At 40.9% G+C, this 16,284-nt stretch overlaps 1 protein-coding gene across 1 annotated transcript in view; it reads right to left on the bottom strand.

The window, feature by feature from the left end:
- RYK (receptor like tyrosine kinase) overlaps positions 1–16,284 on the bottom strand; it is a 1,434,429-nt gene that overhangs the window by 56,589 nt on the left and 1,361,556 nt on the right. The window contains exon 15 of the mRNA XM_044070454.1: positions 9,827–9,963. Coding sequence (XP_043926389.1) covers positions 9,827–9,963 — 137 coding nt within the window. The remainder of the gene's footprint in view (positions 1–9,826; positions 9,964–16,284) is intronic.

The following is a 16,284-nucleotide window of genomic DNA, read 5'->3' as shown; positions in this document are numbered from 1 at the left end:
CAGCAAGGAAAGGAACATGAAACTGTGGAAACTCTGATGCAGTTAATGTTGAGGAGTGATAGGCCAAGTAAGATCCCATATGATAGAGCAACAGATGGCACAGGATGAAATTGGAGAGAAGGTGCTACATGAAGATGCTACAAAACTTTCTATAGAATGCCCACAGGAAATGGGAAACAAGGGATGTGCCCTCAGTTTGGAAGAATATGAGCCAAGAGAAGAGTTGCTTGATTTAATAGACATGTATAGATATATTAAGGTCAATGAGAGAAATAGACTGCAGAAGATCAATAAAACCCAAAAAGTCAGAAGTCTGACAAAACAAATGAATCCAGTAATTAGAACTATCCACAGAGATCCATGTGATATAATGAGAAGTTATGTACCTACCATAACGTTCCATGTTAGTTGTCTTCTCTCGCCTTCTTTCTTGCTGGATGGGTTAGGAGCCGATCCTCGGCTCCGACTCGGCCACTTACTAAAGCTCGAGAGCTAATTTTACCGGCTCGAGGCAACCCTATATCCCATGATGCTAGGCGATACCTCCCCAGATCTCGTTTGGAAGCTGAAAACCTAGCATAGGCCAATAAAAAAAAAAAAAAAAAAAATCCTCCAACTGGAAAGGAGGAGGAAGAGGGATAAAACCCCCCAAAGATCGTTATCTACACTATAGCTATCCTAGGACACCTAGATGGTGAAACAAGGGAATATAAGGACCCTTCAAAGAAGGGAAAATCTTCTCGGTCTGTCCAGGCTAGGGGGATGGTGGGTGGGACGCAAGAAAGAAGGCGAGAGAAGACAACTAACATGGAAAGTTATGGCAGGTACATAACTTCTCAATGTTAAGTTGTCAATCTCGCCTTCATTCTTGCTGGATGAGACCGGGTCCCTAGCACCTTCATCCTGGGTGGCTCATTGGAAGACTCTTGAGAATGGTGGAACCAAATTTTGCTCTGTCCCTGGAGGCCATGTCCAATTTGTAATGCGAAACAAAGGTATGAGGAGAGGCCCATGTGGCTGCCGCACAGATAGTGTCTATTGGTAGTCTAGCTTGAAAAGCTGTAGATGTAGCTAGTGCTCTAGTTGAATGGGCTTTTGGCTTAGAAGTCAATTCTCTGCCTCTGAGTTGATAAATAGATGTAATCACAGAAGACAGCCACCTAGATAGGGTTAACCTTCTATACAGAAAGGCCTTTCTTATTTTCTGCATACGATAAAAACAGTTGATCAGACTTCCTTATTTGTTTGGTTCTATCCAAATAGTATCGGAGCTGGCGAACATCTAGATAATATAGCTTTTGCTCCGCTCTATTAGTATAGTTTGGGAAAAAAACTGGGAGATCAATTGATTGATTTAAATTTGTCTGCGAAGCCACCTTGGGTAAGAAGGATGGATTAGTCCTTAGAGAAACTCTGTCTTTATGGAAGATTAAGTATGGAGGACGAATGCAGAGGGCGTGAAGCTCAGATACTCTCTTAGCAGAAGTAATGGCGACTAGGAAGAGTGTCTTCCAGGAAAAAAATTTCAATGAACAGGAGACCGCAGGTTCAAAGGGGGGGAAGAATCAGGGATGTTAAGACTAAATTAAGATCCCACTGAGGTGGAGGGTCTTTGATCGGAGGCTTAAGTAAAAATACACCTTTAAGGAAAGCTTTGCAAAGCTTATGGGACATGATGTGGTCCGATAAGCCTATATGAAAATTCGATATGGCTGCCAACTGAACTTTTACTGTGGAGGAAGAAGACCCTGAATGAAAAATTTCGGCTAGGAAGTCCAAGACCGAATGAATTGGGGCAGTAAAGGGATCTATATTCCTTACCTTTGCCCAGAAGGAGAAACGTTTCCATTTACTAGTGCAAATCCTTCTGGTGGAAGACTTAAGGGAAGCTACTATGATATCCCGGACGAGATTAGAAATCATAGGAAGCCTGGCTAGAGACGGAAGTGGAGCAACCAAGCAGTGAGGCTGAGAGAATGTAGGGATTGGTGCAGCTGCCCCGACTGATGGGTCAACAGATCTGGAGCTGGGTCCAGATGCCAAGGCTGTACCAAAAGATAATGATGTAGGAACGGAAACCATATCTGTCGAGGCCAATAAGGGGCAATGAGAATCAACTTGGCTCTCAAGGCGGTTGCTTTCTGAATTACTTGTGGGATTAGAGGAAAGGCATAGAGAAGTCCCCGAGGCCAATCTTGGACTAGAGCATCTCTGAGGGGATGGCCTGGAAGGGGGAAGAGGGTGAAGAAGTCGGGGCATTTGCTGTTTTGGGGTGTAGCAAAAAGATCGCAGCAAGGAAGGCCCCACTTCCGAAAAATCTCTTCCGCCACAGATTGTCTGAGAGACCACTCGTGTGGCATGAGTATAGCTCTGCTCAACCTGTCCGCTATGATGTTGGACTTCCCGGGGATATGCGTTGCTATCAGAAACCGCTGAGAGGAGACTGCTCATTGCCAAAGTCTGAGTGCCTCTCAACACAGGGGATAGGACTTGGTTCCGCCTTGCTTGTTGATATACCACACTACGGACATATTGTCCGTTTGGATTGGAATAGTTCCCAAGGGAAGAGAGTCGTGCAGGGCTTGCAACGTTAAAAGCACTGCTCTCATCTCTAGGACATTTATGTGCAGGTGGCGTTCGAAAGGTTGCCAAGTGCCATGGACCATCCTGCCCTGAATATGCCCCCCCCCACCCGATCAGGGAGGTGTCCGATGTAACCGTGGCGACCGGGGAAGGAGGACCAAAGGGTCTGCCTTGATGGACTTGAGGGGACAATATCCACCAGAACAGATGACTTTTGCAAGTTGGAGTTATCATGATCTTGTGGTGCATAGGGAGTTGCTGAAAGGACCATTGGGCGAAAAGCATCCACTGTAAAAGACGCATGTAAAAACATGCAAGAGAAAGAAGTGTTATGGCGGCCGCCATAAGACCCAATACTTTCAGGACATACCTGGCCTGAATTTTGTTGCTCTGAAGAAGAACATGGACATGGTTTTGAATATCTAAGACCCTTTGATCTGATAACTTTGCTGAAAGTTGTACGGTGTCTAAGTTGGCGCCTATAAAGGTAATAGACTGACAAGGTGACAAGGCAGACTTTTCGAAATTTAGAGAGATTCCTAGCCCTCTGCAAATGTGAATGGTGCAAGCTCTGGCTTGGAGAAGTTGATGCCTGGTGGTGGCAGTGATGAGCCAGTCGTCTAGATATGGAAACACCTGGAATCCTTGCCATCTCAGGTGAGCCGTAACCGCTGCCATACATTTGGTGAACACTCTGTCGGCTGTAGTGAGACCAAAGGGCAGGGCTCTGAATTGGTAGTGACTGGCCCCCAGCCGAAAGCGGAGAAACCTTCTGGAGCGCCTGTGAATTTTGATATGATAGTACGCATCCTGAAGGTCCACAGAGCACATCCAATTGTCCTTGCCCAGAAAGGGTAGAATGGACTGTAGCGTGACCATCCGGAATCTTGTTCTCTTTACAAACTTGTTTAGTTTGCTGAGATCTAATATTGGTCTCCAGTCCCCTGTCTTTTTCGGTACCAAAAAGAACCTTGAGTAGATTCCGGATCCTAGTTGGTCTGCTGGGACTGGCTGGATGGCTCTTTTTGCTAGCAGTTTTGATATCTCTGGTACTGCTAGTTCCCTTAGACCGGGTGGAACGTCTGGAAGGGTTCCCTTTTGCTGAACTGGGGTTTGGATAAAGGGAATTTTGTAACACTCGGATATGATCGACTGTACCTATTTGTCTTGAATAAGGGAAAGCCAGGCTTTTGGGTACAGCGACAATCTTCCCCCCCGACTGCCTCCGAAGGTGGACAATTGGGCAACAACTCAGGGATGCTGGAAGGGTTTGTCAGAGAGAGGCTACCCTGGTTCTGCGGACCCCCTCTGCCCCTAGGGCGGCATCTGTTGCTGTTATCCCCTCTGCCTCTGGGGGTAAACTGACCTCTTGCATCAGGCGTGACTCCTTGAGATTTGCGGAACCACATTTTCCCACCTTTCTGACCCTTAGGGTATGGTCTTGAAGGGGTGGAGAAACAGACTCCTACGGCAGAAAGAGTCTTGCCATCTTGTTCGCATCTGGTCAAGGTGTCTTTCACTTGAGGTCCGAACAAAGCCGAACCGCCAAAAGGGGAATTTGTGAAGGACGCCTTGAAAGGGTCCGCAAAATTACAAAGCCGCATCCAGGCGTGACGCCTTAAGGCCACTCCTGTGCCCACGGCCCTACTCGCTCCATCGGCTGCATATGAAATGAGATGCATGGGGGAGTTAACAATCGAGTTTAGGGTTCCAAGCTGTGAGTTGATTTTATCCTGGGACCCAGCAGCTGACGGATCCTGTAAGACTTCTCCCAACTCTTTGAGAATATCTCTCTGAAGGCGGGTGAAGTGACACAAGTAATTCAGCGACCGCATGGCAAAGGTCGCTGAAGAAAACATCTGCTTACCGTACCTATCCATGGTCCTAGAATCCTTATTAGGAGGATGGATAGGTACTGAAGGATCAGCTAGTTCCTTCTTGGTGGCTGCAGCCATCACCATGGCATCTGCCGGTACACCTTTTGTTAAGAATTGTTTGTCCACTGGTGCCGTGATGAATTTAGATGGCCTCCGAGGGGTGGGTTCCACCGAATCCGGGGCCGACCACGCCTTCTGAGCCACTAATTCCATAAGGGGGTCGAAAGGCGGAGACACCCAAGAGGTGGAGGGTCGAGAACCAAACGCCTCCAGGTACACCGACTCGTCCTCAGAAGGATTAAGGGAAGACCAGTTCCCCCTCTGCTTTAGGATTTCTAGGATGTCTGAGAAAGAGACATCCTCAGAGGGGGACTTTGGGGATCCCTCAGACTCATCCAAGTCGGTGTCAGATGTAATGGACTCAGGGGAGTCCACATGCTTCCTCTTACATGTCCTCTTATGCGGAGGCTCCGCTGACAGGTCAGGAGAAGCCTTGGAAGAGGAAGATATTCCCAGTGGGGAAACCTGAGGCGTTGGATCTCTGGTTCCGGGAGCAAGAGAGTGGGAAGAGACATCAGCAGGCACTGTAGTGGGAGGAGCTGATGGAGCTGACCATTGACTATGCCCTGGGGCTAGTACACTCCTCATCACCTCGAAGGCTCCCCTATCAGAAAGGCCAGAGGGCTCCTGCTCCAAAGAGGTGGGAACCCCAGGCCGCACCGACAGGGAAGGCTCCGAGGCCGATGTCGGGGCCGAGCTCACCAGCGCCAACGCTCCGAGAGGGAGAATGGGGTCGGACAATGGTCTAATGCCACTTGCCTCCTCGGAGCAGAGAGAGACCAGGCGCCTGGATCCCTCCAATGAAGGCATCAAGGAGGAGATCAGAGCGGAAGACGAAGGAGCCGAAGGGGGAGGTATCGGCTCCGACGCCACAACAGTCATGGCTCCAAGGAGCTTCGGCTCCGAACTCAGAGAGAGTCGAAGGAGGAAAAATAGGTGGAGTCGTAATAGCTACCGTCTGATGAGACGGGCTACAGATCATTTGGGCCAATGCCTGAGACTTTAACAGCCTACTTACCACTCGGTCAGAAAGCCTGGACGACCGAGATCGGCTCCGATGGCTCCGCTCCGGGAGCAGGGGGGATCTCGGAGCCGAATGGATGGACTCCAACGAAGGGGATCTTGACCTCTTCTTAGATATGGGTGGAGCCGAAGGAGCCAAAGACACGTCGGCTCCAGCCGGAGCCGACCGTGAATGCATGGATTCAGAGGTATCGGCACAGAGTGGGGCCGAGACAGGAATCTGTGACTCAGAGGGATCGGCTCCAGCCAGAGCCGATCTAGGCACAGACAAAGAGCCAGCAGCTGAAGGCTTGGTACTCTGAGCCGACGGTTTTGCTGGTTTCGAAGGCCTCCCCGATGCAGACTTAGTCGGGGAGCCCTCGGGCTTTAACAAGCCCCTCAATATTAGTTTGTTCCTGCGCTCCTGCAGGACTCTTGGACTGAACGCGTGACACCCAGAGCAAGAGTCCTGCAGGTGCAGGGGTCCCAGGCAGTAAACACAAGAAGTGTGACTGTCTGTCAGAGACATCTTCTGACAGCACGAGTCACACTTCTTAAAGCCTGAGACCTTAGTTTCTTTTGGTTCCTTCGACATAACAGTGTCGAGGGAGCACAAAAGGAAAAGGAAACACACACACACAACACTCAAAAAACAATAAAAATATTAAGTGGGATACTGACACACCCAAACACTCCACAGGATCCCTAAGAATAATTAGGAAAGGGGCAGGCTTAAGGCCTAACCTAAAGAGTGGAGGGGGGATATAAGGGGGAAAAAAGGAAGGTATTAACGGGAATAGGATTAAAAGTAGTCGTTAATTACTAAAAAACAACTCTGTGGAAAACTAACCAAAAAGGGTGACTGAAAACTAAGTATTCAAAAGACTTACCAGGAGCCGGTAAAAAAACGCACCTCGCAAGCGAAAGCGGCAAACAAGATCTGGGGAGTTATCGCCTAGCATCATGGGATATAGGGTTGCCTCGAGCCGGTAAAATTAGCTCTCGAGCTTTAGTAAGTGGCAGAGTCGGAGTCCAGCAAGAATGAAGGCGAGACTGACAACTTAACATCAGAAGTTAACAGGATATATTACTGTGCTGCTAAATTAATAACTGATAAAGTTCTACCAGAACAACACAGGGTAGTGAGGGAAAGGAAGGGGAGAAATTGAATACCATCATGGGAGTTTCGAATAGAGAAAAATATAAAGCAATTAAGACAAAAAGTGCCACTCTTAGAAGACTATAGAAGAGGGAAGAGATCAACAAAAATACTAAGAAAGATAGATGTGATTAAAGCAATGCACAGTATTAGAACAAACCAGGATCTATCACGCACCATCGCAAATTAATTAAAAATTTTAGCACAAGGAGAAAGACTTAGAAGATGCACAGATAAATATAAAAGAAAAGTAAAAAATAAGCAATTTAATGATGACCCAAAACAGTTTTATAGAGAATTGGGAAATAAGGTAAAAGGAATTGAAAGACCGCCAAAAAAGAGGAAGTAGATACATTTTGGAGAAGTATCTATGAAGATCCCCGGGAACATAACAAAGATGCTAAATGGATAGAAGTAGTAAAAGAAAGAATAAGAAGTTTAAAGGTACAGGATATGAAATGTGATGAAGTAACACAGCCAGAGAGACTGAGACAAAGTTAAGAAAAGCCTATAATGGGAAAACCCCAGGCCCAGATGCAGTACCTAACTTTTGGTTAAAAGTATTAACATCTTTGCACACAAGGATTTAGCCGTGAGCAAGAACTATTTATATGCGCACCACGAACAGACACCAACCTGGCTAACAGGCAAAACAATGCTCCTTCTTAAAAGTGAAACTGCAAGCTAGCCTAAAAATTATAGGCCAATAACTTGTCTTCTGATGACGTATAAACTATACATGTGAATTGATGCTGACAGAGTTTATAATCATTTAGAAGAAAACTCAATTATGGCAGTAGAACAAAAGGGCAATAAAAGAAAGTCATATGAAACAAATTATCATTTTTTGTTAAAGTCATACTGGAGAACTGTAAAAAGGGGAAGACTTTAAGTATGGCATAGATTAACTATAAAAAAGCATTTGAAAGAATCCCACATTCATAGACAAGAGCACTTAAAAATGAATACACTGATTGACTACATTACAGTGACCATGAAACGGTGGCAGACCACTCTGCAATTAAGCCATGATAAATGACAGATTATCTCAGTGATAAAAATTCAAAGGGGGATATTCCAGGGTGACACTCCGTCACCACTGTGATTCTGCCTTGCCATTAACCCATTAAGCTGTTTACTTAACTTAGACCATGGCTACAACTTGGCTCCTAAAAAACAACAAAAGTGTAAAGACTTCTCATTTTCTCTTTGTCGATTTAAAACTGTATAGCTCATCAGATGAGGAACTGAAAGCACACCTGCAGGTTGTCAAAACTTTTTCAGATGATATAAGAATGCCATTTGGTTTTGATAAGTGTGCAAAAGCGTCCTTTAAAGCAGGAAAACTGCAGCACCAAGAAATCAGTAGTTTGGGACAAGAATGTGATATAAAAGAACTTGAGCAAGAGGGAGTGTATAAATATTTGGGAACTGATGAAGGACCAACAATAAAACATGAACAAATGTGAAAAACAACTTAGTAAGGAATACTTTAGAAGACTTAAATTAATTCTGAAAACAGAGTTGACATCTAGGAACAAAATCCAAGCTATAAACCAATTTGCTCTTCCTGTCCCAACTTACAGTTTAGGAGTGATTGACTGGTCCCAAAATGTGGATAGATTAGACAGTAAAACAAGAAGGATGCTTCATGCTCACCAAATAATTTATAAAAAGCAGTGTATACCAAGATTATGTACTCCCCGTTCCAAAGGAGGGATGGGCTTCCTTGAAACTGATTACATGTACAGACCTGCAATTGTGGTACTCCACACATATCTGCTGACCTCACAAGACCTAAATGTACTGAAAGTTTTGAAACATGAGGAGAATAAATCTAAGATGATTTCTCTGCTTAATTTAGCAGAAGCATACTGGTGTCAAGCAGGAATGGAAATCAAACCAGAAGCAGACAAAAATCAGGCAGCAACTGAATATGCCAAAAAACAAAAGAAAGAATATAAGGTGAAAGACCAAATGAGAAGGCAAGAAATGTGGAAAAAAGTATAAATATTGTTGCAAGTATAGAAAACTTCTGGAAGAACCTCATGTTAATCAGGAACAAACACAGGAATGGTTAAGGAGAGGTGAATTCAAATCAAGAGATGAAAGGTTAATATTGGCAGCATAAGACAGTGGGCTACATACACGCTGGTTTACAAAGTCCACTGAACATGTGGGAGAAACAGACAAATGTAGGTTTTGTAAAACCGAACTGGAAACAGTTGCACACCTCGTTGCTGTTTGTGACATACTGAAGGCAGGACGACTGTATACTGAAAACCTAATAATGTGGCAAGACTGTTTCACTGGGGATTGTACAAACATGGTACTGAAGTAGCTGAAAAACAATGGAAACATGAGCTAGAAAGCATCATAGAAAATGATGAAGTTTATATCACATGGGTTCACCCATTACCAACAGTTCAAAAGACAGATGCTAGAAAACCGGATATAGTGGGTCCAAGAAAAGAAGACAAAAGTAGCACTGATCACTGAAATTGCTACACCCAGTGACTACAGTGTCTTGCGTAGAGAGAGACACAAAGTCATAAAATATCAGGATCTGCAGGCAGAAACGAGAGCAATGTGGAAGAAAGATACCCAGAAAATTCCAATAGTAGCTGGAGCTACAGGTCTTATAATCTACAATCATATTTAGATACGTTACCAATCCATGTAACCCCGTATGAATTGCAGGAGTCATTACTGGGCACATGGCGAGTGCTGCAAAGAGCACTTTTGGCTGACATCAAAGAAAGATTGAAACAATGCTGATTTCATGAACTTTAATCGTAGTTTGACTTAGGAATGGGATCCATTTCCTGTCATGGTATTAGAAACCTAAAATATTTGGAGAAACTAAAAAAGGGAAATAAATATATTAGATACTTGCTATAGAAAGCAAAACTCTTCACTAACCTAAAACCAATAAGATTGGGAAAATGTCTGCTACTGAATACTCCGGCTATCACACACACACACAGACAGCATCCAGATGAAAAATGTAAACACGTTTACTCCAAGTTAAGCCAATTCCCATAAAAAAAAAAAAAATATGGAATTGCAAAACACCTAAAACTGTGTGAATGATGTAAATAGAGAAATGCATGCATGCACGCACACACAAAACTCAAATACTCACAATTCATCTGGGCAATTGATTGGTTGTGCTATTCTGTAACCATCTTTCAGGTAAGCTGCCATCTCAAAAGGGTCAATATCCACATATGGAGTCTGTCCCAGGGTCATCAGCTCCCACAACGTGACTCCAAATGCCCACTAAAAAGAAGACAATTCATTAATTGTAAATTACATTTTTTTTCTTTTAAATTATTAGACAGTAGTTATGCAAGATATTTGATATTCACACAAAATGAGTTTCCCTTAAATATGAAACCAGAAATTATACTAGCTTAAATTAAATCACTGCAAACCACTCTGCAGTCAGATAAGGTGGGGTTAGCCCTTTGAGACATCAGCCACCAGTGACCTGATGATGAGACAATGTAATAAGTTGCCATCAGATCTATCAACTGTCCCTAGTCTGGAGGAATGTCCCTATTTTCAGGCTTAATTTACACCTTCACACAACTTTCTGAATCCTCTTCTTCACATGTGTTTTTAGAAGTTGTCTAGTATTCAGAAAACTACAATACATGATCAACATACCAGTGGCAGCAATAACTTAAGAGGAAAAACATCTTAACTTCATTTTTCTGAAAGAAAAATGACCTTGCGTGTTAGAATTTTGCAATAAAGTTCATTAAATTCTACAGTTTTTACACTGTCACTTTGATAATGTGCTTACATTTTTCCATCTTTTGTCAATATCTGTTTTTAAACACGTTTCTAAGTAGCATCTTGCAACCCTACTGGAAGTGGGAAGAGTTACGTGATGTTTGGCATTCAATATTTATGCTAATTAGATGCCCACGTTTTTATTTGAAAGTTCCTATTTTTCAGTGTCATCAGGATAAGAGTTATGTTTGCCATTCAAGTTCTATCCCTCCAGACTGCTTATCTTAGAATGACAAATTGGATTAGCAAATGAACTCAGTCTAATCCTAAGATACTTTGCTTATGTTGATGTTGAAGCCATCTGTGTACACAGCAGTGCATTTCATGCTGAGAGCTCAGCTAAAAAGCATTAGGTCATGACGCATGGAAGAGAAGTAAGAAAATGCAGTGCCTTCAGCAAACACAGTCATATTAGATATGTGCCAGGACCCAACCATAGGAGTGGATTATGACTTCATTCTTGTCCTTCAGGTAATTAATATTTACAGGTTACTGACATTTTTAGGGATAACATCCAGACCCAATTTTGCAAGCAGTGGTTTACAGCACCTCTGGGTCAGTCATAACTGGCTACAGGTGAATGTTACAATGACTTGCTGTTTCACTCCTCCAAGTATTTAGCAAGCTAGGTGAAAAAATGTACCCGAGTGTGACAGCGAGTGTATGCGAATGCGCGTTTTTATGTGAGAGAAAAGGAGAATCCGCATACATCTCAACTTCATTTGATTAAAATGAGACATCTTTGGTGCAAGTCAGTCAAGAAAATGTCTAATTGTTCTCAGTGTGTGTATGCAACTGTGAAATCTTAAATGGTTTTGTGTGTGTGTGTTGGGGGGGTGAATTCTAATCCTTTCCTGGCAAAAAAAAATGACCCGAAGTAAATGATGTGCAGACAATCAAAATGCTAGGTACAGTTAAGTATGTGTACTGAGTGCATGTGCCTGAATACACATCAACTACTTCCATAACTTATACTTTGGATGTAAAAATACTCTATATAAAAAAAAAAATGTATATGTCCTAAAGCAACTTAAACATTAGGCAGCAGAACAATTTTACTCCATAAATATGAAAACACACACGTGTGTGTATGTATATATATATATATATATATATATATATATATATATATATATATATATATATATATATATAGAAAAAAACAAACCCAAATGGAAGGAACGCCACCCAAATGCCGAAATAGAATCACAACTCTGAGATTGCAGATAATAGCAGCCAAAAAAATGTAGTATCAAACAAGTCCGTTTATTAAATAATATATACACACACACACACACATTTAGATACTCATACAAGAATACAAGAAAACAATTTAACAAACAGCCCATTATCTAAGAGAAATAATGCCCTCCAGGGTAGGCAAAATTGGGGAAATAGACTGCCAAGGGTAGAGATGTCAGTCTGTGGCGTCAGGCCTCATAATACCCTTGGGCAGTCTATTATTTCCCCATAACACCCACCCTGGAGGACATTATCATTTGAACATAGTACAAAAATATTAAAACCTTAGCCAAAAGATTCAACAGCTTAGGAAGCAATGTAGTTGTCACCCTCCCAAAAAAGTTATCTAATCACAACATAACTTCAAGTACTACGATAAAGTGTAAAAATAAATTGCTTGTTTTAATGCAGTACAAAATAATCAATACAAATTTTAACCTTATTATGTACTTTATAATGCAATAAAATATGACAAAAGTCACTTATTTGTGCAGAAGAATAAGCCCTTTAATATGTTAGATACAAGTAAGGATGACAAAACATTTTTGCTGATGTTTCTCAATGGAATAGCCAGTCAGTCACTCCTTCATATAAGGGAGTTCCCAGATCAAACACTGATACTAGCTACACAGTTCTGGGGAACCTCAAGGAAATTTAACAGAAGCAGGGGGTTATACAGACCAGTGTAGAAAAACAACCCTAAAACTGAAAAATATTTTCATTGCATCTTAATATTCTATGCACTAATGATCCAACACAATCTCTCAAATGTTTAATATTTTAAATTTTTATCCTAAAATGGCCACCGTGGATACTGCTATGCCAACATGATTTTTACTATTCCTCTCAGAATGCCACTTATGCGGCACACCCTAGACATGAGAATTTTCCCTCTACTCTATTTACAGGTTAGTGCCATTGCCACTGGCTTTTAGATGCTCTTTGAAATCTGGTTCACTGCTTCTTTTTAACTGAATTATTTATTTTTTTTATATAGGGCTTTGCAAATGGTTCTTAGAACAAATTCCAGACCCTTCCTTCCCCATACTTGTGCTAGGTATAAAAGTTGACATCTCTACCATTCACTGGTGACTGACAATTGCCAATTAAAAGCGCAAGTAAGGCAAATGACAGTTCCCGTACTTTCTGATACTGTGCTTGATGTAGCAGTTACATGGACAAAAGTGACTTCACTGGCCAAAACTGAGACTATTTAGCAGGCTGCTTATGTTAGTGCTGGAGAATAACTCACCTCTGACCTTCGCATACAGAATTCTACACAACTAAATATTTGGAAACAGATTTCACTATAGCTATTTACAGCACTTTAACAAGTTTAGCATGACACAGTCTCACAAATTAATGGGAGGTAATCACAAGTGAAGACTAAAAAACACTGTTGCCTTGCTTAGGTCATGCAGACTAAAAAAATATTTTCTAAAATGATGTGGGATTGAAAATAAAAATAAAAACAGTAGAGATACCTTAATGACACGTGACAGGGAAAAAAAGGGAAAAGCACTGAGAGGTTCTTAAGTATCAGACAGTAACTAGATGATATTCAAAGAAATAACTCTGGTTTTCCAGTTTTCCTTTAACATGGCCATGGGGCTACATCAGCACTGGCAGAATAAGAGATTCAGAAGCCACTCAAAATTAATGGTTTTACAGGCCTTGACAGAATATACCTTTAACAAAATCAGCCACTCCAGCAGGATACAAAGAACTGAGAGGAATTTCAGCAATTAGGGCTGTGCAGTCCAACAAGATTATAAAAGACAGACCACATAAGATACAGTAAAACAGGGAAATCAACAAGATTACTACAGTTAATAAGCCACAGCAAAAATTGGCTCTGAGGACTAAAAATAAAAAAATAAAATAAAAATAAAGAAATTAAGAGGCCCTAGCAAAATTAACAGAATAAGGAGGTCCTTGCAGGTCTGTGGCTAGACGAATGAAGCCCTGACTAGATGATCCATATCAGAATAGTAACCTAGGGTTATGGAGAAGCTTGGTAGGGGAGGGAGCAAGAAAGGCAAGGCTTGTATCTGCTTGGTTGTAGAAATGTGCTTAGTGTACACCTTGTGTCATGACTCTCACTGAAAACCAGTGGCAAAATGATGAAACATTAGCAAGTGACAGGTGATGGGCAGAGAAGGTTGACAGAGGAATACCGCACCCATGGACACATGGAAATGTCTACGCATAGCCTACGAACAAGCCAACCTCTAGGTGATGTCCAAAAAATACTGAGGAATGATTATGGTGTAACTAAGAGGTGACACATGAACAGCATCAATGACAGAGTGCCTAATGCACTCATCTCTGAGGGGAAATGATGGATCCCCAGTTTGGGGGGGGGGGGTAATCCAGTCAGTGAGAAGTAAATAAACTGGCTATAGAGCCCAAAACATTATCTCCTCTAGTGCCTCAGCCACAAGGCCTTCAAGGAGTAAGAAACATCTTAAAACACACGTCATTACATATAAAAGTAAATATACAATTATTCTATTAAACAATTAAATACTTCCAATTAACCTCACAGTTTAAACCTATAGGTGTCAAGGTACTGTACTTTAAAAAAGATTCTTTAAAGAGAAGTTGTTCTTTCAATAAACAACTTTCTCCTAACTTTAAACAAATTTGTTCAAGATAGGTGCCCTGAAGTAACAAAAAAAAAATCACGGTTATGTTTCTCTTTAAAATGTAAAGCCACAAATTTATCCACTCTGATTCTTAATATCTTTGATGTACTCAAGCAACCTCACTCTAAACATTCTTTTAGTCTCTCCAATGTAAAAAAAAAAAAAAAAAAAAGGTTGCAAGGTCATCACAGAGCATACTTAACACCCACACGTACATGAAAATAAACCAGTTGGTGAAAATTTGATGTTACTAATCAAGTTAAAAGAATTAACCACATTTCTACAAACAGTGTGCAACTATTACATGGAAAAGTACCAGTAATTATTGGATGTTGAATAATGCTATGATCCGGAGAAACAAAAGAACCATACACCAAAATATCCTTAAGATTTTATCCACACTTACATGACATACAGGAGGGTCTTTGGAATACTTTTACCAATTCAATGTCTTTAAGAAAACCCCAACAATATTTTAACACAGCACTAATTTTCTCACTCAAAATATTGTAAGTCATTACAAAATACATTGGTTCTTTAGCATCACTATTAGCTACATTTCCACCTTTACAGAACTGATTATTCTGCTGTGGTTTATTGGTGGGTTTCAAAACTCTCAACCTGACTTCGTTTACCACATCATAATCATACCCTATATTCAAAAACATATTAGCAGTCCTATACAGCTCCTCAAAAAAAATACTTCTCATTATTACAAATTCTAGACACCTTAATAATTCTCCATATGGCAGTGAAGAAAGTAAATGTGAAGGGTGACAGCTAGTCCCATGCAAATATTGTCCCCCATCCACACATTTTCTATGTATAACAGTACGTATTTCCCCATTATCCAAACCTTTCATGAAAGTCTAAAACCATTTCATTGCCATAATGAAGTCAGTCAAACGATAAATTATACATATTTAACTGTAAATCTGCAACAAATTGTGTAACCTCATGACGGCCGCCCCTAGAAACCAAAATCAAATCATCTATATAATAACAACATATGTAACCATAAACTCATGTTTATACAAAAAATCAACTTCAAACAAGGCCATTAACAAACTGGCATACATGGGAGCAAATAGTGCCCCCATGGCCGTGCCTTGCACTTGTCAATAAATTTCATTATCAAATATAAAAAAAAAATATTTAAAAGGCAAAAATGTACAAGTTCAATAAAGTAATGGGTCAACGGACTATCACTCAAGAATCGATGTAAGGACTGTATACCATTCTACATGTCTAATACTTAGAGACTTTTTTACGTCTAAAGTCACCCAATACATATCTTTATCCCACTTTAACGTAGCAATTTTATTTAAAAAATCAAACCCATCTTTAATATAAGACTAGATATTAAGAACATATGGCAGAAGCAACTGAAGTAATAAAAGTCCGATATTATGTAAAAAATATTTGCTAGCTAAAATAATCGGGAGGCCAGGGGGATTGATTAAATCCTTATGAATCTTGGGCAGACAATAAAAAGTGGCAAGACTACATCCTTCAATACAGAACTTTCTGTCCACATCCTCTTGAGAAAAATATCCTAACCTTCCACCTTTCTGTAATAAATGTTGATATTGTGACAGCGCTTCATTATATATGTCAATGTTACTTTTCTCTTAAATTTTACCATTTTTCAGATATTCCAAACACATACTGTGTGTAATGCATAATTATTTTATTCCCTTTATCAGAAGGTTTTATAACTAAATCCTTCCTATTAGAAAGATCTTTCAATGCCTTCCATTCAATCTGTGTCAAATTATAACACACTTGCTGTTTATTATTTAAAAATTCCTTATATAAACCATCAACAGAATAACTCAAGATAGAACTGAATTGTATAATACTATCATTCATATAAGGAGGAATAAATTTGCTTTTAGAAGCGACAGAGGAT

The sequence above is a fragment of the Protopterus annectens genome, chromosome 4.part1, assembly GCF_019279795.1.
Source record: "Protopterus annectens isolate FY-2018-M chromosome 4.part1, PAN1.0, whole genome shotgun sequence".
Taxonomy (NCBI): Eukaryota; Metazoa; Chordata; order Ceratodontiformes; family Protopteridae; genus Protopterus; species Protopterus annectens.
This window is presented reverse-complemented; position numbering and strand designations above follow the sequence as displayed.